The sequence below is a fragment of the Gallinula chloropus genome (genome assembly GCF_964237585.1).
Source record: "Gallinula chloropus genome assembly, chromosome: 4".
Taxonomy (NCBI): Eukaryota; Metazoa; Chordata; class Aves; order Gruiformes; family Rallidae; genus Gallinula; species Gallinula chloropus.
In genome coordinates, this window is record NC_140088.1 from 38,229,287 (window position 1) to 38,254,443 (window position 25,157).

The window sequence follows — 25,157 nt, forward strand, 5'->3', positions numbered from 1 at the left end:
GAAGCTGTTCAACTCTATTTCCTGATAAGCCATTCATGGGTTTTGGTAGTTAGGTATTGGGGCAGAAAATAGAGCTTTAGACAACTTATAAGTGGGTTCTGCAGAAGTTTTCTTATTGCCAGCACAGTCTTGTCAATTCTGTTTTCAGCTGCCTCCGTGCAGGACCTGGAGCCAGATCGAGTGGGTGGGCAGCTCCTCCTTTTGCTGGAAGAACTCATCTTCTTTGCTGATTGTTCCCAGGAGTGGGGTAAACAGTGCCATTGCTCCTGGCCTCTGGCAAGCAGAAGGAGGTTTGGTTTCTGCCCGACATGTGTGAACAGGGAGAACCATGTGTTTTTGGAGAATGCTGCCCAACTGTTGTGCTGCAAAGACCATTGGTGGTTACACCCAAGTGCTTGTGAGCAACTAGTAAGTTTTGCTTATGTGGCTTATTGTGGTCTTTCAGGTAAGTTACTGACAACCATAATGCCATACTGGACCTGTTGCTCGTCAAAGAGAAAACAGACCCTCTCCTAAAGGAAACGTTTCACTGTTTAAGCCCCAAAATCTTCCACAGACCCCTGGAAATAGGGGCTGGTTACACCTATATTAACCCTGCTGAGAGGTGGTTAAACGTTAGTTGTGCAGGGTCAGCGTCACATCTTTTACTAAGGTGATCAAAGAAAGAGTCTAGGCAGAGAAAGGAGGGAGCCCAGGACCGCTCCCTCTGTCCGTGATGCTATGGCAGCTGCTAGTCCTTGTGGGCTGCAGTTCCCATGGGGAGGGCTGATGGGCATTGGTGATCATGGACTGTGTTATTTTTTCCTTGATAACAAAAGGAAACTGTGTGCCAACCTCCTCTTTTATGCAAATATGAGAAAGAGGAATAAGCTGTCTGGGGTGTCCTTGTACTGTAAATACTGAAACCTAATCAGTCTTATGCACCTGTGAACCAGAGGCTTGTGTGTTTTAGGTAGAACTAGAATGAATTTTGTGAAGAGAAGGTCAACGTTGGATATTAATGCCCCCTTTTAAATGCTCCTCCTCTCCATCCTCTCCCAACCTTCTGTTTTGTGCAATGCTGGCATTGCTTTTCATACTCTGAAGCACGTTTTAAATCTGTCTGGATTGAACAGGTTGCCTGAGCCCATACCAGTAGCAATTCACAAGACAGGAAACTCCCCTCCAACTCTGCATATAGATATAGACCGAAATCTGAGAGTGAAAGACATGTATGATTTCCCCCCTCCCCGCGCATCCCCCATCCCTCCCTGTCACTCACACCTCCCCATTAAGATCACATTCACTTATGAAGGTAAGCATCCAGCCATAGATGTCCAGATTTCTTTAGGGACCTGTGTAAAGAAAATGAAGAGAAGTTTGGCATCTGAATCTTCCCTCTGTCAGATTTTTTTTTTCCTCCACAGCAGCATGTTACTGAATTTGAATATGAATCCTTTGGGCACTCAATGTTTTTCCTCAGTATGGCATATAGAGCAAGAAGAGTTACCTGTTTTGCTCTTCAGATGACCAAAACTATCAGATTTTGAGACTCAGTGAGCAAGAACTTCACCTGATACCCACTGTGTTATCTGTAGACCCTCTGGTGCTGAATAAACAGAACAGAATTGCCTGAGCTCACTGTGTTGTGGGAGTTTCCCACTTTCCCCCAGGGATTCTCCTGCAGAATTTCCCATTTGCATCATCTCTGCGAATATTATGTGACAGATCAGAGCTGGTTTGGGCCCAAAAGTCCTCTGACAAACAGAATGCGGTCTATGTGCTGGAAATGTGGGTTTATATTGTTTACAGGAGATGATCTTTCTATCACGAGGGCACACAATTGCTGAGATGTTTTCTGAGAACTTGTGCAGGGACATGGGGATGTTGGACATCACCCCCCAGGGCCTCGGTGTCATCTGCATTTTCCTGGGCTAGTTAGATAAGAGGCCCAAAGGAGTTGAACCAGTTTTCAGCCCTTCTGCATGTTGGGGCCAATCTGCTTTAATTTAGGTTTGCTTAGAATGGTTTGTGAGTGGAGATTCCTGGACTGCAGGATACCTTCTTATGTTCCTTGTCATGAATTACTCCCCTTGGAGTAACTGAGGCAGAAACACGGAGGTTTTTTACACTGAGTCTGCCTGACGAGGACTATTCAACTAGTCTGCAACTATGTTTATAGAGGATAGCACTTTGCTGCTGGCAGGGCTCGAAGGGGAATCAGCATGGCCTGTAAACTGACTCATTTCCCTTTGATTCATCTCACTTTGCAGGCTGAAGTTGTGCTGCCAGCTCCTGAAAGCAAGAATCATGAGCTGTCAAAACAGTATTATAACAAAGGCCCCTGTTAGACCAGGTCAGTACCCATTGTAGGCATTTGGTACTTCAATAGCAGTGCTCTGGTTGCAGAAGCTACTCTGTGGGACAGTTATTCCTTTCCCCCATGATGCAATGAAGCAGCTTCCCATCTGTTTTAAGCTGGTGTTAGTCCACTGAATCAGTGGAGCTGTGTCATTTCTGTTGTGGGTCAACATTAGTGCTGGTGTTCCTCGTGCTGGGTCCAGTTCTGGGCCCCTCAGTCCAAGAAGGACATCGAGGTCCTGGAGTGTGTCCAGAGAAGGGCAACCAGGTTGGGGAAGGGGCTAGAGGGCAAATCCTATGAGGAACAGCTGAGGGAGCTGGGGGTGTTCAGCCTGGAGAAGAGGAGGCTGAGGGGAGACCTTATCACCGCCTATGCTGACCTGACAGAAGGGTGCAGAGAGGTGGGCAATGGTCTCTTCAGCCAGGGGACAGGAGATGGGACAAGGGGAAATGGCCTCAAGCTGCACCAGGGCAGGGTCAGATCAGACATGAGGGAAAAGTTCTTCCCCAAAAGAGTTGTCAGGTCCTGGAACAGGCTGCCCAGGGAGGGGGCTGAGTCACCATCCCTGGATGTGTTTAGCAGACAGGTAGATCAGATACTTAGAGATATGGCTTAGCATAGGAGGGGAATGGTTGGACTTGATGATCTTAAAGGTCTTTTCCAACCTTGTGATTCTGTGATATCGATGAGGAATTTCTGAAGGGTCCCAAATTCTCTGTCATAAAAATGAATTGCAACTGCAGATCATACTTGAAGGACCTTACCCAACGATGTCTACGAATGCTTTTCCAAGAGGCTTCTCTTCATATTGGACTCCATACTTTGCACATAATGACTTCACCAGAGGTTTCACCTTCCAGAAATTGTGCCGTGGCATTGTTGGAAACAGGCTTGAGTAGACACAGAGAAAATAAACCTGAGAAAACTCGAGGGACTCACCCCAAGGGATAAGCATTGCGCTCTGCCTGCTCACTGGGGCTAATTATTAATGCCACCTTCTCAAGCTGTAGAAGCAGACACCAGAAAGAGGCATCACTGCTTTACAGTCCCCTGTTTCAAGGATGCTTGTAAAAACTGAGTGCATCGATTTACCACCTCTGGAAGCTCATGGAACAGAGAAGCAGGTAAAGAAGAACTTGGGATCACTCTAAAATCCACCTCTTTTACACTTTGCGTTGTCACTGGCCACAGACTATCCATCTGGTTTCAATACCTCTCTTGCAAATTGGCACCCAGGATGTGCGTAGTCCCATACAGCTGCCACATGCTGTTGAACACTGAAGTGCTTTTAGTTAGGGAGAGGAGATTTTGGAAAAGGGTACTCTATTTCAAGTAGTTAGTGTAGGATTTGAGTCTGTAGCCACTGTAACTGGTAGACACATACCACTGACTCCTAATTAAAACCCCAAATGAAAATTGCCAGAGTTAAATATGAGTATTTGGTAGCAAGAGAGAAAGATGCCATGCCTGTAGGAAGGAGCAGACTATGACCCCTGTTGCCTGGGATTCTTTCCTTAGCATATAGTAGCACTCTGAAAATCCTGCCCCATCCTGACCATGCACCTTTAGCAGATTTTCCCTCCCCCCAATTCCAGTGTTGTGACAACCACATAATGGCCAAATGAGTCCATACTTACTGGTGCTCAATTTGGAAATTCAGGTGCCCAGTGAACCAGTCATTGAAAAAGGACTGCTCGATATTGCAAGTGGCTGCCAACTGTGAAGGCAAAAAAGAAGCTGTGAAGATTAGCAAAGCCTCACCCTAAAATCAGAGAGAAGCTCCTCTTGCCTGTGGCAGGGGCTGATCTGTGTCTTACTGCCCCATCAAGCTGATGGCAGCAAGAGGAGCTTTCATCCTCCCTCGGGGCTTACTGTCAACTCTTGCACTGGCCATGTCTCCACAGGTTTGACAGGTGGTAAAGGGGACAGTGTAACGAGGCAGTTTGTGGAGATTTGGTGACAAGTGACGTGTCAGTCTGTGTATAGACACCTAATTCTCAGCCTCTCCTGTTGAATGATGATTGGATCATTAATGACGGTACCAAGACGGAAAATGGGGAAGAAAAAAATGCATAGAGGTGGAAAACCAGCATTCCCTGTCCTGCTTAGCTGTTGCCCAGTTTGCCTTAAGTGCAAGATTTGGAAATATTTCTTAGCTGTTCTTGCTATTGATGATTATAATATTAGGTGGCGTAGAAACTCTTTTATACTCTTAACAGCCGTGCTGTAATTTCTACATAGTAACCCCTGCGTAATACATCATAAAGCCACCTCAGTGTCCAAGAGGTTTACCCCTTTCTCTCTAGTACACACACCTGCCTCTCCCTCCCACCCAATATATCTCTCTTACCTTACCCCTCCACAAATCTCTCGCTCTTACCATCTCTCTCTGTCTACAAATACCAGTTGCATAAAGTGCTTACACAAAAGCTTGAGGTGAACATCTGAACACTCCCGTGACTTCAGTGAATCTATTCACGTGCTTAAGTTTAAAAAAAGGCTTTGGTGCTTTCCTGAAGAGTGCTTTTAGCAAAAGAGACAGAAATTGACTGCCAGGCTTTAAAAGCTCACCCTTCAAGTTCCCATTAGCAAATACTAATTATACTAGTTAACACATGAGATGATTGCTGCTCTCAGCTCAGTTATACTAAATTCATATGGCCAGTGTCAAAGTTGTCATTATTGTATAGGTCTGAACAGGCCTTGGACTGAGGTAAGTAAGAGGTGTCCTTTCAGCAGGGTGGATTTCTAAGACCAGGCATTGACAAGCAGCTGAATTTCATTTCAGTCCTTAGTGCTGAAATATAAACTTCAGAAATGTATTGAACTCTCTCTTCAGCTTTGACTTTCATTGGGACTCTTCTATTTGCTCGTATGTATATGCAAAACATACACCACAAGGAAAGCCACATCATGCTCCTTGAACCGCCTCAAACCTGAAAGAACTTTTTGATTGTCAAATTAGTTACAGAGGTTTGGACCTTCATGTCTTGACTCAGCATTACTGGCATGGGGACAACATCTTTATGTGAGGGGTCATGGACAGAGACTGTGCACCAGTACATGAGGATAATGGTAACCCACCTACTCTTTGAGTAAATTTCTAATCTGTTTTGGGGTGAGTTGGGGCACTTTTTCCCCTCCCAGTTACCTGAGAGCTAAGCCAGTCTCTGTGCTTCTCACAATCAATTTCCATTGGAATGTGATTCATCTGGGTGACCCACACAAACCAGTGACTCTCCAGAAACCTTCAAAAACAAACAGGTGGAAAGCATGGCAATCAGTATCGGAGACCAGGATAGGATACAGGCAAATAGAGTGGGGTACATGGGGAGCAGCAGGAGACACATCATGTGAGGATTGTGTTTCTGTGAGGTATGGAAGTAAACACCTTTCTATGAGAACCTAGAGAAAATCATTTCTGTGATGGACTTCCCTTTCCCTCATTATACCTCTGGGACTGACAGAACTGGGATACAAGTGGGACATTATACTGAGTTATCCCTCTTCCTCAGAACTGGATTGACCTCTCAGGCTACTTTTGCTTTTTGGTAAATAACAGTGATCAAACTCCCTGAAAAAAAAAACAAGCCTTGATTTAGAAAACTGCTTTCATCTTTCCCATTGATAGATGCGTATATATCTATATATTTTAGACTCTGCCTGCCTGTTGGTGATAGCTTTCTGGGTGTTATGCATAGCACACCAGGGCTCCCAGCTTCCTTTTGCTCTCAGTGCCTTTACCATAAGTCTCAGCTCTGTCCGGAGCTGAGTGTCACTTTAGAGCAGCTTGTTTATGAATTATTTTCTAAGCTGCAGTTTTAGCATGTGTACAGCAGCAATGCACTTCTCTGTACCCAAAGTAGTTTCTCTGTGCAAAGTCTTAGATGTGTGTTGATAACGAAGCTGGGCAGAAGCATCCTTGTTCTGTTCTTTAGACCAGAATTCAGGGTTTTGCCTTTCTTCTTACACTTCTGGCTTAATCAAAATATTAGTTGGAAATAATATGTTGGTTGTAATGTTTTTCCACTTGATTTCAGACTGAAAAGGTTGTCTGGGCACTTACACAATGTACATCTTTTGAATCTCCTGTTTTTCTTAGGTCCAAAGTTGTTTTGAAACTTGGAAAACTTAAGTCATTAAACAGTGATATGAAATTTTGTGGAGGGAAAAGGTGTAATATTGGGAAGGGGCTTGTACCTCTGTCGCCTTTTCACTCAAATTATTTCTATTTTTTAGAAAATGTTCTCCTAAAACCAATGCCATCCTTTGGTACTAAATGCTGTCCTTTGGTACTTGCCAGAGTACAGGCCATGCAGTCTTCCACACTGGAGAAGTAGTGAGCATTTCACTTCCTGGGAAGCACATACAGTGCTCAGGAGTGCTCATGAATTACCTTTCCAGTAATCTGAGAAGAGGGTGGCCTGAAGTACTCTGGAAGAGTCCAGCCTTGACCAAAGTGGAAAAAAATGCATAAATGTGTTGGGATTGGGCAGCAGGTGGGAACAGGGAATGAAGAAAGAAAGGAGAATCATGGCTGAACCATTGCTGGGGCAGGGAAAGATGCCGAAGCAACTCTGCCGTGGGGAGGTAGAGTTGAGTGAAGCAGTGGGAACATCCAAGATAACACACAGTCAGGTCAACGATTCCAGAGAACCTAAATAGGGAAGGCCTGCGCAGCACAGCATGGCTGAGACTTTGTTTGTGTGGTGCTGGAGGGAGGTGAGGGCAGCAGGGAGACCCTTTATCTCCTACCTGACAAAAGTGAGGAGAAACAGGGATCCCATAACACCATAGAATGGGATGTATGTGATGAAGTAGCGCATGTAGTAGCTGATGGCCCAGGCTAGGTCCTAGGGGAAGAGAGAAGACATTAGGCGTCACTTTGCCTATTTCGTATAACATGTCCTTGCTGGTGGTGTTAGAAAGACTGGTTAGTTAATACAGCAAAGTGAGACCCCTGCCCACTGGCCTCCTTCCTTACTTGTGTGATTTCTTATGAGCAAGCTGGACCACATAGAGATTGAGGGAAGGTTTCACTCACCGCCCAGAACCTGCGCCTGATCATGGTCGAGATGATTTGGATTTGGAAATACACGGGGATGAGCAGAGGCGGGAAGACTGCAAAGCAAAGGGAAATGTTTTGGCCATCAGAGGGGTGGAAAGGCATGGGATGTGAGAGTGAGCCAGTGATTTAGGACTGGTTCTAGGGAAAGTCTACCTAGCACTGGTGAGAGGGGTGAGATGAAGAAAGGAGGTTCTATTTCACACCCATTCATCTTGATTTATCAAAGAGCGTTTACTGGCAACATGCATTTTTTTCCATGGAGTCTTTCACACAGAAGTTACTTCCCAGTCCCAGTTGTTCACCTTGCTTTACACGACCATGCTGACAATGTTCAGGATGCTTAGATATCACTGAGAATATAATGAGCTGGTTTTGGGACCTGAATAGGGGATGGTGGTCCTGAGGCAGAGAAGAATGTGTTGAGACTTAAGGAGCTGCTCTGCTAACATAGTAAGGGCTGGAAAGGTCAACTGGCAGTTAGGGAAAAAAAGAAAAGAGTGCAGGGCAGATACTCACTGAGGAAGAAGTACTCGTGCTGGTGGTTGTAAGGCAGGTACTTCAGCTTCTTCTTGCCATACTGCAGGGCACAGAGAAGAAAGCTCAGACTTGGATTATGACACTCCCATGTAAGAGAAGATTCTCTGGGATAGCTCTTTATTTATTGACTGGAGAGTTTTGATTCAATTCCCTCATCAGTAAAGGTAAAAAGTGTTTGGGTATGGTTAAATATCTTGACTTGTGCAATTGTGGTAGGTGTAAATTAATTTTTAAAGTCTTCTGGCCTCATATTCAGATAATGTCTTTTTACTTGAGAGCCCGATGGCATGTTAATGCATTTCCCCACCTCCTGCCATGTGTGTGGCAGTGGTAAGGGCTGCTGTCCTCTCCATCATTATCAATGCAGATGTGATAGGCATGAAGTCTGACCTTTGGTAAGTCGCTATGTGGGATGCCACTGCAAGACAATGACCCTTGGGTAGTCTTCCATGCAAAATGTCCCAACCATAGATCCTTTTTGATTTCTGCAGCCTGTAGTGCCCATGAACTCTTGCCATTTGCCAGCTTACTTTACCAACAGTGGGGAAACTAGTGTGGGTCAAACACTACAGCTGTGTTACTATAGCAAGTCACACAGCCATGCTGAAATCTATCATGTCATGTCACTATTTTGACATGTAAATGATAGAAAAGAGAGTGCTGTCCTTGAGAACTATTCTGCACTGATTTCTGTATTATTACAATCTACCTACATAGAGTAGGTACAAAGATACTTCTCCAAACACAGGTTTGGACCTTGGGTTGTTGCCCATTTCCCTTCATGGAAAAGCAGCAGCCAAGAGCACCTGGTCTCCTAACCTCATCTCCTTAGTGAGATATCTGGAACTATACAGGAGTGGCTTTTTTGAGCTCCAGGAGCGTTCACACAAGGAGGTAATGCATGGAGAACCTGGATTGCTGTGAACTTGCATTTCTGCTTCCATTATAGCAACTTCCCAATGAAGGTGAGTCTTGTAGCACCAATAAATCAATCACATCACTCACCCTGGTCTGAGCTCTGAAAGGGTGTGTCCTTAGCATCATCTTTAAAAGGATTATATACTGATAGATTGATGCTGACCTAATGCTTCATAGGATTAGGAGGGAGATCCAGTTTTCCTTGTGGCCATAAATTCATTTTAAGTGGTAGAACCATGGTCTGCTTTTAAACCTAGTTATCAAATGCAAGGTCTTCCAATGGGCCGTACCCACACATTTAAGAGCATGGTACCAATTTAAATCTAGATAATGGCTTTTTATACCCCTGGAGCAAGTTTTAATTTGTCATAGATAAGAGCCCTTCTGCCTCTTGAAATTTCTGTCTGTGCAAGACATTGTCTATACCAGCATGTGTGTCCCCTACATGTGTCTGGAGTTGCTTTCTCCATAGTTTAAAAGCTGGCTGAGAAACCATTAAGTTTTTAATGTTGTATTCCCCATGTTGTACTTGCTGCAAGTGTGTCTTTGTTTTCTTCGGTTTGTTTTTAAAACTAGAAATCTTTGTTCAATTGTAAAGAAGACTAAGGACAGTAGATACTGTATATCCCTTGTGTAGGTTTTTATACAGTAGACAGTAAATATTTGGGCTCCAGAAGGGCAGATTGAATTTAGATCCCTTGACATGTTCAGCATGTCAGTACATGGTTAATGTAAGAAAGTATTATGCAAACAATATTCCCTCAACTGCATGGCAAATGCTTCAGTGCAGAGACCTTGTACAGATTATCTGGGACACAGCTGGGCTGACTAATATTGGAAGATATTTTCTGTGGAAATGGAAGATCAGCGTTGAAATGTTTTTGATGATGTACCAGGGAACACCATATTTTCCCCTCATGTTGATATTTCAAGCGAGCGGGATGAAGTTGTCTCTAACAGCTTTCTACTTTCTTTCCAGCCCCACCTCATTGCTTTTCCCAAGCTATCCCAAAAGACTTTTCCCTCTGGGATATACAGGAAATGGATAGGGAAGTGTCCATATCTTGCTTCTGAGCCCAAGGTTTGTGAGGATACAAGAGCCAACAGAGACAATCTGTCTGTTAGACAACAGAGACAGATTAAATCCCTGGATGACTTATTTCTTTTTTAGCACTCCAGGAAGTCTTGACCATGTAAGTCATATCTACCAATACTGGACAACCTCTGGTTTTGCACAAGCATTCTTTGAAGCCCTTTAGGACAATGGATTTCCATGTTTTACCCACTTTACCTTACCTCAACAGGCTGTGTATCTCCAAGGACAAAAACATGCAGCATGTTCACATCTGGGTCCTTCTTGAATATGTTTGGCTTGGCATGGTGTTGGAAGTGACGGTGGTTCCACCAGTTTGCAGAAGCACCCTGGGCAGATACAAGAACAATTTGTTAATCCATGGGAAAGTACAGTTCCTCTGATGATAGGATTACCTTTATATAAACTAAACCTGGCCAAACTGTGCTTCTGAAACAGCAATAAGCTGTAAGTGTCTCTGCTGTCAATTCCTATGAGACTACTGGTTTCAGAGAGCTGTTTTGCCCTTGCTAAGGGTCATTCATATTGGAAGGACATGCAATAAATATACCCTGAGTAAGTTGCGTGTCACAACTTCCCACATTTGAAGTTGTTCTCAGAAGCTGGATCAGAATCATAAAATCATTTAGGTTGGAAAAGATCATTAAAATCATTGAGACCCACTATTAACCTAACACTACCAAGTCCACCACTAAACCCTCCTGCTGCCTTAGTGATTATTACACCAGTTTATCTCTACAGCCTGTGCTGTGAGGTGGGTTTGGGAGAATGGGTAAAGCTGTGTCCCACCCTCTCTAAGTTCCTACTGCAGGTTGATGCTGAAATGCCTGGGCTGCACCAAACCTTGCCAGGATACAAGTTCTGAAGGCATCTTGAATGGATGGGATGGAGCAGGATGAGACATTTGAAAGATACCGTACCTAAGCAGAGCACGTGGTGAAAATATGGCAGGGTTTTATGCAATGTGAATAAGCTTTGTCCTCAGCTGCTATAAACTGGTGTGGTTCCACGGAAGCTTGTGGTACTCCTGTGTTCTCTAACAGCTATGCTTATGATCTCTGATCTGTTCTGCACAACAGCTCTGTGTGCAGTAGTTGCTATATTCTCCTCTGTGTGCTGCTCACTGGAAGGTGTAGAACTGCAGCTTCCTACTTTGACATAGTCAAAGTGACTGCAGCTGTTTCCACAGGTACATCACGTCCTTTACCTTCAGGTGTCCAATGACAAACTTGTGGACGATGTGGTTCCAGGAAGACTTCTTAAAGACAGAGAGGTGTCCAAAATCATGTTGAAGCCACCCTGCCTGAGCCTGGAAGGAAAGGAAATCAAGTAGTTAGGAAGCCGTTGAAATCAGAGTTAAGCAGAAAAGGACATGGAGATAGAAGGCAAGTTGTGAGTGTGAGGGAGAGAGGGAATTAACTGAATTGAGAAGGTGAAGATCTCTGTTTTCTTTCTGGAAGACAACATAAAATCTTAGCATCATTCAGGTTGCAAAAGACCCTTAAGATCACCAACCATAAACCTAACACTGCCAAGTCTGCCAACACATGTAAGAAAAGGCCAAAGAGGTGAGAAAAAAGAATAAGACACTCTTGTGGGCTTACATGGCAAGAGTTCTGGTGGGGGAGGGGGTGGCTGCTGGGTGGCTTCTGCAAGAAGCTGCTAGAAGCTTCCCCTCAGAGAGGCAGAGTAAATATCAGCTGGCTGAAGAACAGACCTGCTGCTGACCAAGGCTGAGCCAATCAGCAATGGTGGTAGTGCCTCTGTCATAACATATTTAAGGGGGTAAAAAACCCACAAGGGGCTGCTTTTTGCCACCAGAGAAGGGAGTGAGATGTAAGAAACAGTGCAGGCACCAAGGTCAGGGAAGAAGGGAGGGAGGACATGCCCCAGGTGTTGGAGAGAAAGATCAGCAGTAGGTAGGGGTGGCCAGAAGACACAGGTGGCAAGTATGCTGTTAATAGTTTTCCCTGGTGTGAATGTTTTGCCCTGGTAATTGATCCAGTATGAAAAGTTTAGCACACACTGGCCTTCTCCTGAGTAGCTTGCATAGCCAGTACGTACGCTCTGTGCCTGCTGCTTCTCACCTGGGAAGTCGTAAGGATGCAGGCGAGGATGAGAGTTGTGATCCAGCCAGTACCAAAGTATGAAACCATTAACCAAGCCAAAACTTCCATTACAATAATATGGCCCAAGTAAAGAGAGAAGAACAAGGGGCTTGCTCTGAACAGGTCCATGTCCTCTGCTGTCTTCCGTAGGGTCCGGAAATCCTCCACCATTTGGGACTGCAAAATAGACATGCAAGACACAAAATGCAGCTTCTAAGTAAGTCTAACTGTCTGAGGAAGGGAGGCCAAGTTGCATGTTAAGGGCCCTGGCTGTTTCTTGCATTGGTTGGCAACTTCAGAAGTAAGGAAGGACCTGCCTCTATATTCACATTGTATTCTAGCTTTTCATAGCACTTTCCTATGAATAAACATCCTGGTTGGTTTGAGTCCATGTCCTGACCTTTTATACCTTCAGCTGGGAGGGTAATTCAAGCCTGCTGTTGTGAATCAGCAGCACTACCTGGCTCTCTTGAGAGTTACATCAGCTGATGACTCCTCTGAACGAGCTTTACAAGTATTAAAGGCAACTGGAGAAAGAGAGAATTCAGTCCTATTAATTATGCATAATTGCAGAGACCTGATGATGAACACCCATTATCAGAGCACCCATCGTTTGTTTAGTATGTGGGTCAGCACCTGGACAGTCATTCACACCGAGCACCCCCGGGTTAATGCGGGTTAGCGCCGTCTCCTCTATTGTGATACAGATATATCATAATCATGGCCAGTCACAAACAACGGGACAGGATCGAGTTTCATGGCAAGAGCTGGTCATGCCATACACTGTGCCTGAATAATGAATGGACTGTCTGGGAGGGAAGCAGAGCTGCCCAGAGGATGCGGAGTGGGTGGAAAAGGTATTTGCTGGGTTGAGGTTCCTTAAATGCAGCCACCAAAGTGAGACCTCTGGCTCACCTCACCCATAGGTACCTACTGCTCGTGCCATGCATGGTATAGATGTGGCTGCTCTCCAGAGCTTTGCTGGTCCAGGGCTCAAAAGGGTAAGTCAGTCTGAGGCTAAGAGATTTCCCTGAGAGTGAATCTGTCAAAGGCAGCTGCAGAGCAAACAGTGAGAGAGATTCAAGTCTTGTTGAGGCAGTGAGCAGCTTGTTCAGAAGTCTTTTCAGACTTCTTTGTCTACCCCCTCCCCCATAACAGGGAAGTGGTAACATGTGAGCTTGGTCACCAGGGAAGGACTAGCAGGAGGGACACCAGCCACCTTCCTCCCTCTCTGGAGCTCACTGCAGTGAAGACACCTTTATAATCCACCTGCCTCTGACCCTGGAGGATAGCCCAAGGAGCAGAGGAGGGGCAGAAACTGGTGGAACATACCCATCATAAGCCCCAGCTCAGAAACAAATACTCACGTTTTTATCTCGATCCTGGCTGGGTTCCCCAGGTGCAAGCTCTCCAATAAGTAATGGCTTGAGAAACTTTTGCACCAAGCTGGGATTGATATGGAAGGCCTGGAATGCATCCTGCAGTGGAAATATAAGTAACAGTGAGATTCAGGAGTAAGCTGGTGCTTCCGACTCACTGTGTCATTCCCACCCAACTCCAGAATTATCCTCGTCAGTCATCCCTCCCGTGTTACTGTGAAAGGCTGGTGCCAGATGGACTTCCACCTCTGTGATCACTCTTCAGTGCAGTACCTCTATGAGAGGCTGATGAATATGCTTATCTAGTTGGAAGTGAATGGTGAGATCTGGGATTCTATCCAGACATATGGTGAAAGGCACCTCGAGAAAACTAAAGCAACTAAATACCTAAATCCTTTTAATTCCTTTAGAAGGTAGCCAGAGAGTAATTTGTGCAAATCCCTACTAGGATATAAATACCCTTGGAAAGTCTGCTGCCTGGAAGCGATTCAAAAGGGGGGATGTGCCCATGGTGACTCAACCTGGATATGACTGCTGATACAAAAAGTATTACTGGATGGTTTTGCCAGACCTGTAGATCCCGGCACTATCACAACTGGGAAAGAAGTGGTGACTCTTCACTTTGGAGACTGGTTTATCTTTTTGTTCTGTAAGATGACTAATTGAATGCCGTCTTGACACTTCTTTTTTTCTAGAAGCATATTCTAGCTGAGCAGGCAATTCTATCTCCATGTCACACTGCCTAACAATAGTAGGGAGCAATGAAAATCTCACTTCTGGCTCTAAACAGAAAGAGCAGGCTGGAACGTGCTCACCATATCCAGCTGATACTTCTGGGAATTGACTTCCATCAAAAATCTAGTTAGATTCATAGAATCACTAGGTTGGAAAAGACCTTTGAGATCATAGAGTCCAACTGTACGTATCTGCTACTAGCCCATATCCCTAAGGATTTTATCTACCCATGCAGGGATGGTGACCCAACCCCCTTCATGCGCAACCTGTTCCAGTGCCCAATAACCCTTTCAGGGAAGAACTTTTCCCTAACATCTGATCTGACCCTGCCCTGGTGCAGCTTGAGGCCATTTCCCCATGTCCCATCTCCTGTCCCCTGGCTGAAGAGACCATCACCCACCTCTCTGCACCCTCCTGTCAGGTCAGTGTAGGCGGTGAGAAGGTCTCCCCTCAGTCGCCTCTTCTCCAGGCTGAACACCCCCAGCTCCCTCAGCCGTTCCTCATAGGATTTGCCCTCCAGCCCCTTCCCCAGCCTGGTTGCCCTTCTCTGGGTACACTCCAGGACCTCAATGTCTTTCTTGTAGCAAGGGGCCCAAAACTGAATGCAGTATTTGAGTTCTAGCACTCAAAAGCACTAGCCAACAACCTTGGTCTCAAAGTCCACCAAAATCAATAGAAATTTTCACCTGAAACAAGACTTTGGATTGAGCATCATAGCAAAACTCTGACCACAGGTTTCCTGTGGGAATCCTACAAGGAGAGTGAAAGCTGACCTAAGCTGTTTAACTTAAAGTTAACCATATAGGAGAAGGTAAAGATGCAGCTTTGGTAGAGGTGGGGCAGGGGGGAGGAGAAGGGCTGCTACAGGTGCAGGAGAGAAACAAAGCTCTGTGGAATTAAAGATTATAAAAGCCATAAAATCCCACAGGATACGGGGAAAGGAATAAAGAGGGTGGGAAAAAGGTCAGTTCAATGGGGGAGGCAAACTGAAATGCCAGAAATTAAACAGGTGTCCTTCTGGAACACACCAGGATTCCCTCTCTTAGTTCAGCTCTCACGCCAGTACCAAATTGTCCAAACTATCCCCATTTGTAACTAATTCCAGGGACAAAGTGATCCATGTTATCATGGTGGGAAGTTTGGATCAATTTGTCCAGGTCCACTCGTGAAGACTGGATCACCACCCAAACCTTTTCCCAGCATGAGTGAGACCAGTGTTTTGTGGCTGCATTGGGTTAGTCACGGGTGTTACTTTACGGGTGCCAAAATTAAGATGAAACTCTGGGGCCAGCAAAGCTGTTTCTCCAGTCCTGTGCTGCAGAAAGTTTGGCATTTCCCATGCAAAGAAATCTTGGTCCTGAATCATCAGCTTCCTTCTCCAATTCAAGGAATTTAATTTGCTTTACCATAATTTCTGTATTCTTCAACCTCTCTGGTGTTATCCTTATAGCTCACCTGAGGTTAAAACAATACGGTCCTCTGCCTTCTGCAGACAGGGACTGGTGCACTGAAGGACCGAATTGTCCAGAGTTACAAGGCAGAACTGGGAGCCCACCAGCCCAACGCCTCTTGTTACTAGTGCTCCAGTTATTGTAGCATTTTCCACTCTTGGAGCCATAGATATGACACTGAAATATTAGCTCTGGTTGGTGGTTTCCTTCCCTGATACAATTTGCAGATGATGTGAAAGAAGTACAGAGCAGGAGGAGTGGGGAACAACTGACTGTACCTGCTGCAAGGTTTTGCGATTTTGGGGAAAAAAAGGGGGGGAAGGAGGGAGAGGGTGAACACATAAGAAGCATTACACAATGTTGACTTAATATTGACTAAACTAATTGGGGGGGGGCGAGGGGGTGGGGCAGGAAATCTTTGGAGGTCTGACTGGGTACCTACTGCCTGATCATTGTGATGGAGATCTTGCTTCTTTGCATTGTTTTAATGGGGGGTGACTCAAGACACATGGTTCCCTGTGACCACCTAGAAGGTACTTTTGTCTGCCTGGGGCTTCTGCACCAGTAGCCCATCGGTTTCCTAAACATGCTCTATCATGACTTTTCCAGGGAGAGTTCTCCTCTGCCTCTGAACACAGCCTCACTTCTTTCTGGATGGGATGAAAAGCAATCACACACATCAAAACACAGTTGTTACTGAAAACTACACTACCTACCACTTCTCTGCTATCTCAAGATTATGCCGTGAAGGAAGTACTGGCAGCAGGTAAGTTTTACCTTCACTGAGAAGTAATACACATATATGTCATCAGCGTATGGAGAGAACGGGTTTTTTCAGTACAGGACAGGACAATAACCTCTCCTGAATACACTTACCATCATCAGACAGAAAGCTACAATGACAGAAATACTGCTTTTTTATTAGCTACATCTTGTGCATCTCCTTTACCAACAGATCCTGACCATGAGATACTGCCTGAACTTTAGACTTGTCCTCAGTTCTGTACTTGAGGAGATAAAGCACCAAAGGTGAAAAGATTGGCTCTGGGAAGTGCAGTGAGATATTTACACCTGTCCTCCCAACTCCCCTTTGCATGGGAAAGGCCAAAGAAGCTTAAGTGTCTTATGGGAAATGGGCAAATGGGAATTGTTCCAACTGCTTTTGCTGGGAAAAAGAAAAAGAGGTTCATATTCTTGAGGTCTGAAGTGCAGTTGGTGCAAAGATGTCCTTTCACATCCTTGAGTACCTCTGAAACGGAGTTTGCACACACCCTTGCACACTTCTCGTTCATTTTCTGAAGGCAGCTGTGCATGGTGTGATACCAGAATGGGTTGTCCCAGACTGGTATGCTGTCTTAGCATGCTAAACCATGACCTAACACAAATGAATGCTCAGTGTTGTTAGTACATGTAGGGGAAGTTCGTGCGTAAGCTAGCCTGGGCACTCCTAACCTGACTGGCACAAGCCAAGCGTGCGGAACATAACAGCTTCTCGTGAGCATCCTGAGATTAATTAGCTCATATGTCACCAGGCAAGGTATCTTTAGGGTAGCCTGGCATTAGGTGTGGAGCTCAGTGAGGCTGTCAGCTCGTGGTAGATTGTTACACATGGTCCCCTAGAGGGTTGGTCCATGATCAATGGGCAAGATGCATGGTGCATGGTTGCTGGACGGGAGGCCCTAACTACCTGTAGTGTCAAGGAGAATGCAAGAAAGATGGGAGTCACGTAAGAACTAGGAATGTAAACACATTGCAGTGATTATTTATCACTGCCTTTTCTCCCTCCTAACTTCTTCGGGTTGTGGTATCTCATAACACAGAACGAGAACCTCCTAGTTTAAGCCCTGACAGGGTCAAGACCAAAGTTTTCTCACCCTGAATAAGACAGAGGGGTTTTTTCTGGCAGTAAACTGTTATTCACCACAGAGAATCTGGAAACCATATGCCAACTCTGTTGTAGTGCTCAGAGTGGTGATGAACAATTGCAGAGCGTTCTTAGGACCATGAGTTCACAGAAAGTGCTCTGAGTATAGCAGGATGCAATGAACCAGGGGAGGTAGGTGGGAGGAGGACCAGCAATAGTAGAATCACAAATTCGTGTTTTGGTCTCCTCTGTAAATATTCGAGACAAATACAAGAGCAGATGCTCTTTGTTTTCTAGTGGAGATACTGGAGTTAAATTCTTGGGGGCAGGAGTCCAACGCCTCCAGTTTCGGCAGGCCTGCGTTCAAGCAGTTGAAAGTAAAACCTGGCCTATCTTTTTGACAGAGAAAGTTATTCATTCAGAGGATTTATCAGAAGGGGACAGGAACACCAACACGCATCTCGGTGCTTCGACGAGAGTAACAGAGAATAACCACAGGCAAAGGGAGTCGTGGAAAGTGTCACTAAATCCTGCCAATGAGTTCTGCCATACACACACAGCCTATGTCCTCGCTAAGGTGTTAGAAGCCGTGGGAGAGGAAGAGTTAATGCTACAGCTTGGTCTCTCCAGCAGCTTACCATGCACATATTCGGAAAAACTCCGAGGCTCTTTAAATTTTATTAACTACCGGCTAATGCCCTGGGGGGGGGGGGGGGGGGGGGGGGGGGAACTGCACTTCTGGCAAGGTGGCTTTGAGAGAAACTGCAATCTCTCAGGCAATTTGCTCCTTTTGCAAGGTTTTTTGTGTTTGGTTTGTTTTGGTTGGTTGTTTTTTTTTTTGGTTGCTGAAACATGAAAGGTAGCTGAACCCAGTTATGAAGTTCAGGAGCTGCTGGAGCAGCAGCAAATGGGTGGGGTTTTGGGTTATTTAATGTAGAAACCTGTAGCTAAATTCTCTAGAAAATCTCTCCTGGGGAAAAAGCTAAAAAGCTCCTTGTTTTAAAGGCTGAAGCTCCCCACCCCCCCCACCCCCTTCACAGAAGCAACTTTGAAACCCAGAGCAGTCTCTCGTTAACCCTGTCCTGTGCTTGGCTGCTGTGGTTCGGCACGTCCTAAGCTACGCGCTGAAAAGGGGAAGACTTGGGAAGGCTTTGGTCACAGATTCAGATCTCCAGGCACAGCACAAACAAGAGACAAAGACGCAACAGCAGGACTTAAACCTGAGCCGAGCAATCTCTGCCAACCCATCCTCCAGATGCTGGGAATTGCCATGGCTCCAGGGAGTTTGGCGTCAATTTGGACCAACCTTTTCGCTCCTAAAAGCAGCGAAAGAGATGAGCTGGGCGTACGGCAGGTGTTAAGAGAGATGGGGAGAGGGAGGCAGGCTGCACAAAAGCCGGCTCGTTTCTCAGTAACCTGTCAGAGGTTGCTGGCGAGCCGCCTGTGTGTCCGTGCGTGGGTCCTTACCGTGGCATCTTCGCCGGCCCAGTGGCTGATCACTCGCTGACCCCCCGGGTGTCTGTTTGCCCACCTGGTGACATTATAAACCTTTCGCTCTATCACCAGCCACTTGTCGGTCCTCAGAGTGTGCTTCTGGATCTCCTCCCAGGTGTAGAAGCGGATCTTCGCCTCCGGCTCCCCCGACTCCCCTCCTTTCTCACCACCTTTCCCCATGGGGCCACTTGCTGCTTTGTCCTCTTGCCAAAGAGCGGGGGGGAAACCTGCCCCTCCGTTTCTTAGGGATGTGCCGGAGGAGAAGAGCTTTTCTTGCGTGGTCTAGCTCAGCTGATGCCCTGTTCGCTCTTGCTCATGTCCTGGTTTCTCTTTGTCTCTCACTGCCCGGCCCTTGCGATCTCCCCGCTCCGCCGCCTGCTCGGAAGTGCCCCCTAGGCAGGTTTCCCCCGTTCTGATGCACTTTCTCCTCGCACACAGCCCTGTTTTGTGGGAAGCTCGGCCCCTTTCCACCCCCACCCCCCCGGCATCCTCCTCTCCCCCCCCTCCAGCATGCTCCTCCATTCAGTACCGATGAGGTTTCCACAGGGATCAGCAGAGCTCCTGCACCAATCCCGGCCCTCCCGCCGCCGAGCTGGTCCCTGCCATTGGTCCTGCTCGATCTTTCGAAGGGCAAAGCCGGCTGCCGGCCAGCGCTGCCCGCTCCCCCCCGCAGCGGGGGCCGTGGGACTGGGGGTGCGGGCACCCCCTCTCTCTTCTCCGCTTCTGCCCTATTTTCTTCGGGATTTCGGCTCCTGCTTAAAAATTAAACCAACCCTCCTTCCCACCACCCCTTTTTCTTTTTAGTTTTTAATCCCATCCTCTCCCCCTCCCCCCCCAATTTTCACCTTCCTTTTTAGCGGTGCATTTAGAACAGAGATTTGGGTATTCTGCCTGAAATTAGCACTGTTTTGCTCAATTTGGTCCTGCTGAATTACTGACTCGATGGCTGGTCCCACTTAACAGTTTCCTTTTGTCTCAGCCAACGATGCCCTGCTCATTGCTCCCAGCAATGCTTTTAGGAAGGGGTGGGGCAGTGCCATCTCCCCTTTGCCGTAGGGCGCTTTATAATGAAATAATTCCCCGTCATTAGGTTATGCAAGGTGTTGCAGTGCGAGGGCAACAACAAAGGGAAGAGCTTCTTCCCTGCTGTCTTTTCTCCTCCCTGAGGGTATCCAGGGCAAGGCAGCTGTGAGGTTTTCCTGCATCTTTTCTTGGGACCATTTTGTATTGATAAGTGGAAGGCTTAAAGCTAAAGGAGGGAAGGTTTAGATTTCTTTACAGAAAGAGTGGTGAGGGGCTGGAATGGGCTGCCCAGAGAGGGGGTGGGTGCCCCGTCTCTGGGGGTGTTCAAGGCCAAGTTGGATGGGGCCCTGGGCAACCTTGTGTAGATCCAGGCATGGAGGTTGGTGACCCTGCCTGTGGCAGGGGGACTGGAACTGTATGATCCTTGGGGTCCCTTCCAAACCAGACCAGTCTTTGATTCTATGATTCTAAGTCTTATTAATCCTCTCTGTAAAGACACTGGCTGATTCTAGGTAGATTTCGTATCCATTTCATATCTGGGTACAGGCTGCACACCCCAAGTTACAGCACAGAAGCATTTTTCTGTTGTAAGATCAAATCCAAGGACTGGAGCAACACTGGCTTCTCATAGCTGAGGCTTGGTTTGCCTCATCTTTCACCATGTTCTGATCTGATCTGGAAATGCAGGAGAAGCAACCCACATTCTTGCCCGGCAAATATTTTAATTCAAAATGCTTCTTTGCCCTCTAGCCAACTAGTGTAACCAGGCCAGGTTGGATGGTGCTCTGGGCAACCTTGTGTAGATCCAGGCCTGGAGGTTGGTGGCCCTGCCTGTGGTGAGGGGTTGGAACTGTGTGATCCTTGGAGTCCCTTTCACAGACCATTCCATGATTCTTGTTGCTGAAGGATAGCATAGGATAAGAGCCTACCCTCTTCAGTGAAAGCAAGAAGTGCCCCCAGTCCTGGAGCTGTTGTGCTTCTGTCTGGACCCAGCCATAGTTCAGAGCAGGCACAGACAAGGTTTTGCCTGCTGCCATTAGCCTGAAGGAGCTGACAACAGCGAATATCTAAAAATTACGTCCTCCTCTCTGTTTCTCTACCCACACTCTCTACAGGAATGGAGACTTCACTTCAGAGTGAGCGTGCATCACTTTTCCAGCAGCGAGGATCACTTTGTGCCAAGGCATGCTATAGGCTTCCCCCTGTTCCAGCCCAATCTTATGGTTGCACAAGAACTATTAAACAGTCTCTTCCTGTGGTGGGGGTGATGAAAGTCAGCAACGAAAGGAATGTTTTCCTAAGACTTGCAAGTTTTATTTAGTTTGGTTCAAAATAGACTTCCAACAAGGATAATAATAGATGTCAGCAAGACACTACATTAAGGTGGACCTGGAGCTCATGGCTTGTGATGTGGGAGAAGTTTGCCATGACACTTGCTTTGCTGTGTTCTTTGAATTTCAGTAAATGATTTGTCTCTCTTACCCAATTTTTTTACCCTTTGCCTTGCAGCTTTTAGTTTAGAACTTTAGTGCCTGCTAAAGTAATTTACATATCAAATAATTACTACCTGTACATCACATGTGCATGAAGCATGCAGTTCCTGTACCTCCCCAGGTGTGCTCCACTTAGTACTAATATCATCTCAGGCAGGAGCAACCAGCACTGAGTTTAATTGGGAAACAGCAGTGAAGGTCATGGACACTTGTCATGAGCACACATCCTGCCTTTATTTATTTTAATGTTGCTTCCAGATCACCACTTCTCCACCTTTTGCATCGTGGAGATCTTATTTATAAGGCAGCACAACCAAGGAAGCTGAACAGAAGGAGGTAGGGCAGATACCATGGCAGAGTGTGTTTAATTTAATGACCTCAGCTTGAAAATCACTGCATACAAAGATCTATTATTGCTTTTCAGCTGTAATTTATAGCACATCTCACAGTGAATTACTTGACATTTGCACTTCAGGTAAGCAGTTTGGAACAAAGACCTAATAGCATATCTTGCTCTGTTGCTTCTGAGGAGTAAAATCATGTACAACTGTAAATTGGTGAATCTTAATGATTTTCCTGTTAATTGCACCTGAAGATCTGGATCTCTGAACTCAATGACTGTGCTGAGAGGGACAGTAGCTCTGCTTTGTGCTATGAGGTTGGACTGAGCCCTCCAGAGGTCCTTGGCAAACTATGTTACTTTATAATGCCCTATAAAAGATTGCAAGGCTGAAGACTGTAGCGATGTCTAAGAAGATGGAGGGGCCTGCTGGGCAGCACAGAGAAAAGAATAAGAAAACACACTAGGAGTGATTATTTTATGGTATATTTCTTCAAGCTTCACTAATGATTGCATCGGGACAATCCCCATTATCCATACAGGTTAGGAGATGATGTGCCCTGAGGAAAAGGACTTGGAAGTACTTGTGGATGAAAAGCTGGACATGAGCTACCAATGTGCATTTGCAGCCCAGAAGGCCATTTGCATCCTGGGCTGCATCACCAGAAGTGTGGCCAGCAGATAGAGAGAGGGGATTCTGCCCCTCTGCTCTGCTCTGCTCTGCTCTGCTCTGCTCTGCTCTGCTCTGCTCTGGTGAGACCTCACCTGGAGTGTTGTGTCCAGCTCTGGAGCCCTCAGCACAAGAAGGACAGGAACCTGTTGGAATGGGTCCAGAGGACGCCACAAAAATGATCCAAGGGTTGGAGCACCTCTCCTGTGAAGACAAGCTGAGAGAGTTGGGTTGTTCAGCCTGGAGAAGAGAAGGCTCTGGGGAGACCTTAGAGCAGCCTTCTAGTCCCTGAAATGTGCCTGTAGGAAAGCTGGGGAAGAACTGTTCCCGAGGGCACGGAGCGATAGGACGAGGGGTGATGGCTTTAAACTAGAAAAGGGGACATTTAGGTTGGATATTAGGAAAAAGTTCTTCAGTTCCAGGGTGGTGAGACACTAGCACAGGTAGCCCAGAGAGGTGTTGGAGGCCTCATCCCTGGAGACATTCAGGGTCAGGCTTGCTAGGGCTCTGAGCGACCTGATCTAGTGGAGATGTCCCTGCTCGCTGATGGGGGTTGCACTAGATGGCCTTTGAAGGTCCCTTCCAACCTTACATGTTCTATGATTCTATATTACCATTAGAATGCAGGAGGGATCAAAAGGCAGATGTTTTGAAAGGAATTTAATTTCCACATCCATGACATAGTTTTACACAGTTCAGTGTTCTAATTAAAGGTTGTGTCCTCTATGTCCAAAACTTGATTTGAAGCCATATGCCTTCTCTTGACTTGCAAAGATAAAGGCAGGAATTACTGGTAATTCACAGTATTATCTGATGTTCATAGTCCATTGGGTGACTGCTCCACTAAAGAAGTGTGTCAGTGTTACTGAAGTCGGTGGTTGTTTTGTATATAGCCCACTTTATCAGTCAGTCCATGGAAGTACATCCTTCAGAGCTGATGACTTCAGGCAGCAGATGATCTATGCAGGGCTGACTCCATATGAAAATGCTGGGCTTGAAGGGTCTCTTTGCCTGAGCGTGCCATCCCTCCTGAGAAATGAACTGGGAAAGAGGTGGGCATGGTTTGGAATTGGCTCGTGTACCTGTTAGATGGACATAGATGTAATCATGGGCTGCTTAGGGACATGGTTTAGTAGAGGACAGGTGTGGTTGGACTTGGTGATCTCAAAGGTCTTTTCAAACCTAGTGATTCTGTGATTCTGTATAGAGGACAGGAACAGTTGGACTTGATGATCTCAAAGGTCTTTGCCAACCGAGTGATTCTGCAGTGTCTGCACACACAACTCCTCACCTGGGCATGTCACATCAATAATTGTGGAATAACATAGTGACAAATCATTGAAAGGTGCCTAGGAAAAAAAAAAGCAATCCCATTGCTGTCATCTTCTTGCAGTCCAGTCTGTAACGCTGTCACAGCTTCACATGGCAGTTGCTCCAGGTTTTGTTTGGCTCCTGGGGCACCAGCCAGCTATGGCAATGAGAGGAGAACAGACTCTCTTCTGTGGCCAAGTAGGTGAAAGGCTGCATTTGGTGCACGGTGTAGCTTTGACAGCACAAAGGGCTTGTGTAAGGGACATAAAAGTCCTGAGTTTAATCGGGTAGTCACGTGATGGGACAGGATGGAGAGGGTGGAAAAGGGGATTGATGGAGAAGTGGAAAACGGGGGGAGTTTTTGTAGGGCCCACGCATGGAAGGGGTATGTCTGCTCTTCAGGGTCACGTAAAAATACTTAAACTGGCTTGAGTAAGTGGAGGACATCTTGCTGGGAAAAAAGGAGGGAAAATTGGTAGCTCAGGTAGTTTATCCAAACCTTTTAAAAGTGTTTTAAAACTGTAGTAGAAATCACAGATTTTTTGGCATTTATTTTCTTATCCCTCATAGACTTTTATGTAGGAGTTGGTAAAATCAGAGAAGGTTCTTTTAATCTGTCTTTTTGAAAGGACTAGAGTCTCCATTAGTACCTGGAGGATGACTTTGACAGCAGCACTCAGCACATGGAAATGCACTGTAACCGCACAGCAGTCCTGATGGATGCTGGGAAAATCCTTTTTCTTCCCCAGTTTAAAAAGCAGGAGACCCATCACTGGCCACTGGGTAAGGCTGGATGGCTCCATGGCACGTGGTGGGAAAAAGAGGGGGCAGGAGAGGAGTGAGCGAGGGGTGCGTGGGAAGGACACAGAACAGGGATGTGAAGGGGAAAGATGGGATGGGGACTGAGGACATCGGGAGAAAACTAGGAGTGGAGATAAGATTTAGTTGCATCTTTAGATCTGTAGCTACCTTTAGCTATTCTGCCAAGGAAAAACATATGGAGGAAAGAAAGGACTCCCGGGTTTCCCTCCCTTTCACTAGGAGGAAAGGCTGAGGAGCTCTGAACTTGGGCTGAAGTAGGTGAATAATAAATTCAGACACAGTGGGACCCAGAAAAATGATATCCTGACCGGGGGAAAGGGTGCTGGAGCATGGAGCCTGAGATGAGGGAGCTCAATGGTTAGGTAGGGATGCCACTGCAGCATCACTAGTAACAAAAGTACTCCTCCATCCCTTGGGGGCAGACACACACTCTTCTGACTTTCCTAACTTTAATCAGAAAAATACCTATTGAAAAATAGTTTTCCATTTCCCCCCCAGTTATTCTGTATA

The 25,157-nt window shown here is 46.2% G+C and overlaps 1 protein-coding gene across 1 annotated transcript; it reads right to left on the reverse strand.

The window, feature by feature from the left end:
• Positions 1–1,254: 1,254 nt before the first annotated feature.
• LOC311190723 (acyl-CoA 6-desaturase-like) lies at positions 1,255–19,383 on the reverse strand. Its single transcript, XM_084262737.1, has 12 exons — positions 18,962–19,383; positions 13,433–13,543; positions 12,045–12,242; positions 11,165–11,266; positions 10,161–10,286; positions 7,926–7,986; positions 7,386–7,462; positions 7,097–7,194; positions 5,493–5,589; positions 3,979–4,058; positions 3,106–3,231; positions 1,255–1,334 (listed from the first exon to the last, which is right to left on the reverse strand). Exons 1-12 carry the CDS (start codon positions 19,166–19,168, stop codon positions 1,283–1,285), a joined length of 1,335 nt encoding a protein of 444 aa, XP_084118863.1. The 5' UTR covers positions 19,169–19,383; the 3' UTR covers positions 1,255–1,282.
• Between the last annotated feature and the right edge of the window lie 5,774 nt (positions 19,384–25,157).

Excerpts from the sequence above, each read along its gene's own strand:
- LOC311190723 (XM_084262737.1), bottom strand. The coding sequence starts at position 19,168 with ATGGGGAAAGGTGGTGAGAAAGGAGGGGAGTCGGGGGAGCCGGAGGCG. Across the intron at positions 12,243-13,432 it reads GCCAGGATCGAGATAAAAAC|TCCCAAATGGTGGAGGATTT; the intron begins GTGAGTATTTGT and ends TCTATTTTGCAG. Across the intron at positions 7,987-10,160 it reads GAGATACACAGCCTGTTGAG|TATGGCAAGAAGAAGCTGAA; the intron begins GTAAGGTAAAGT and ends TGTGCCCTGCAG.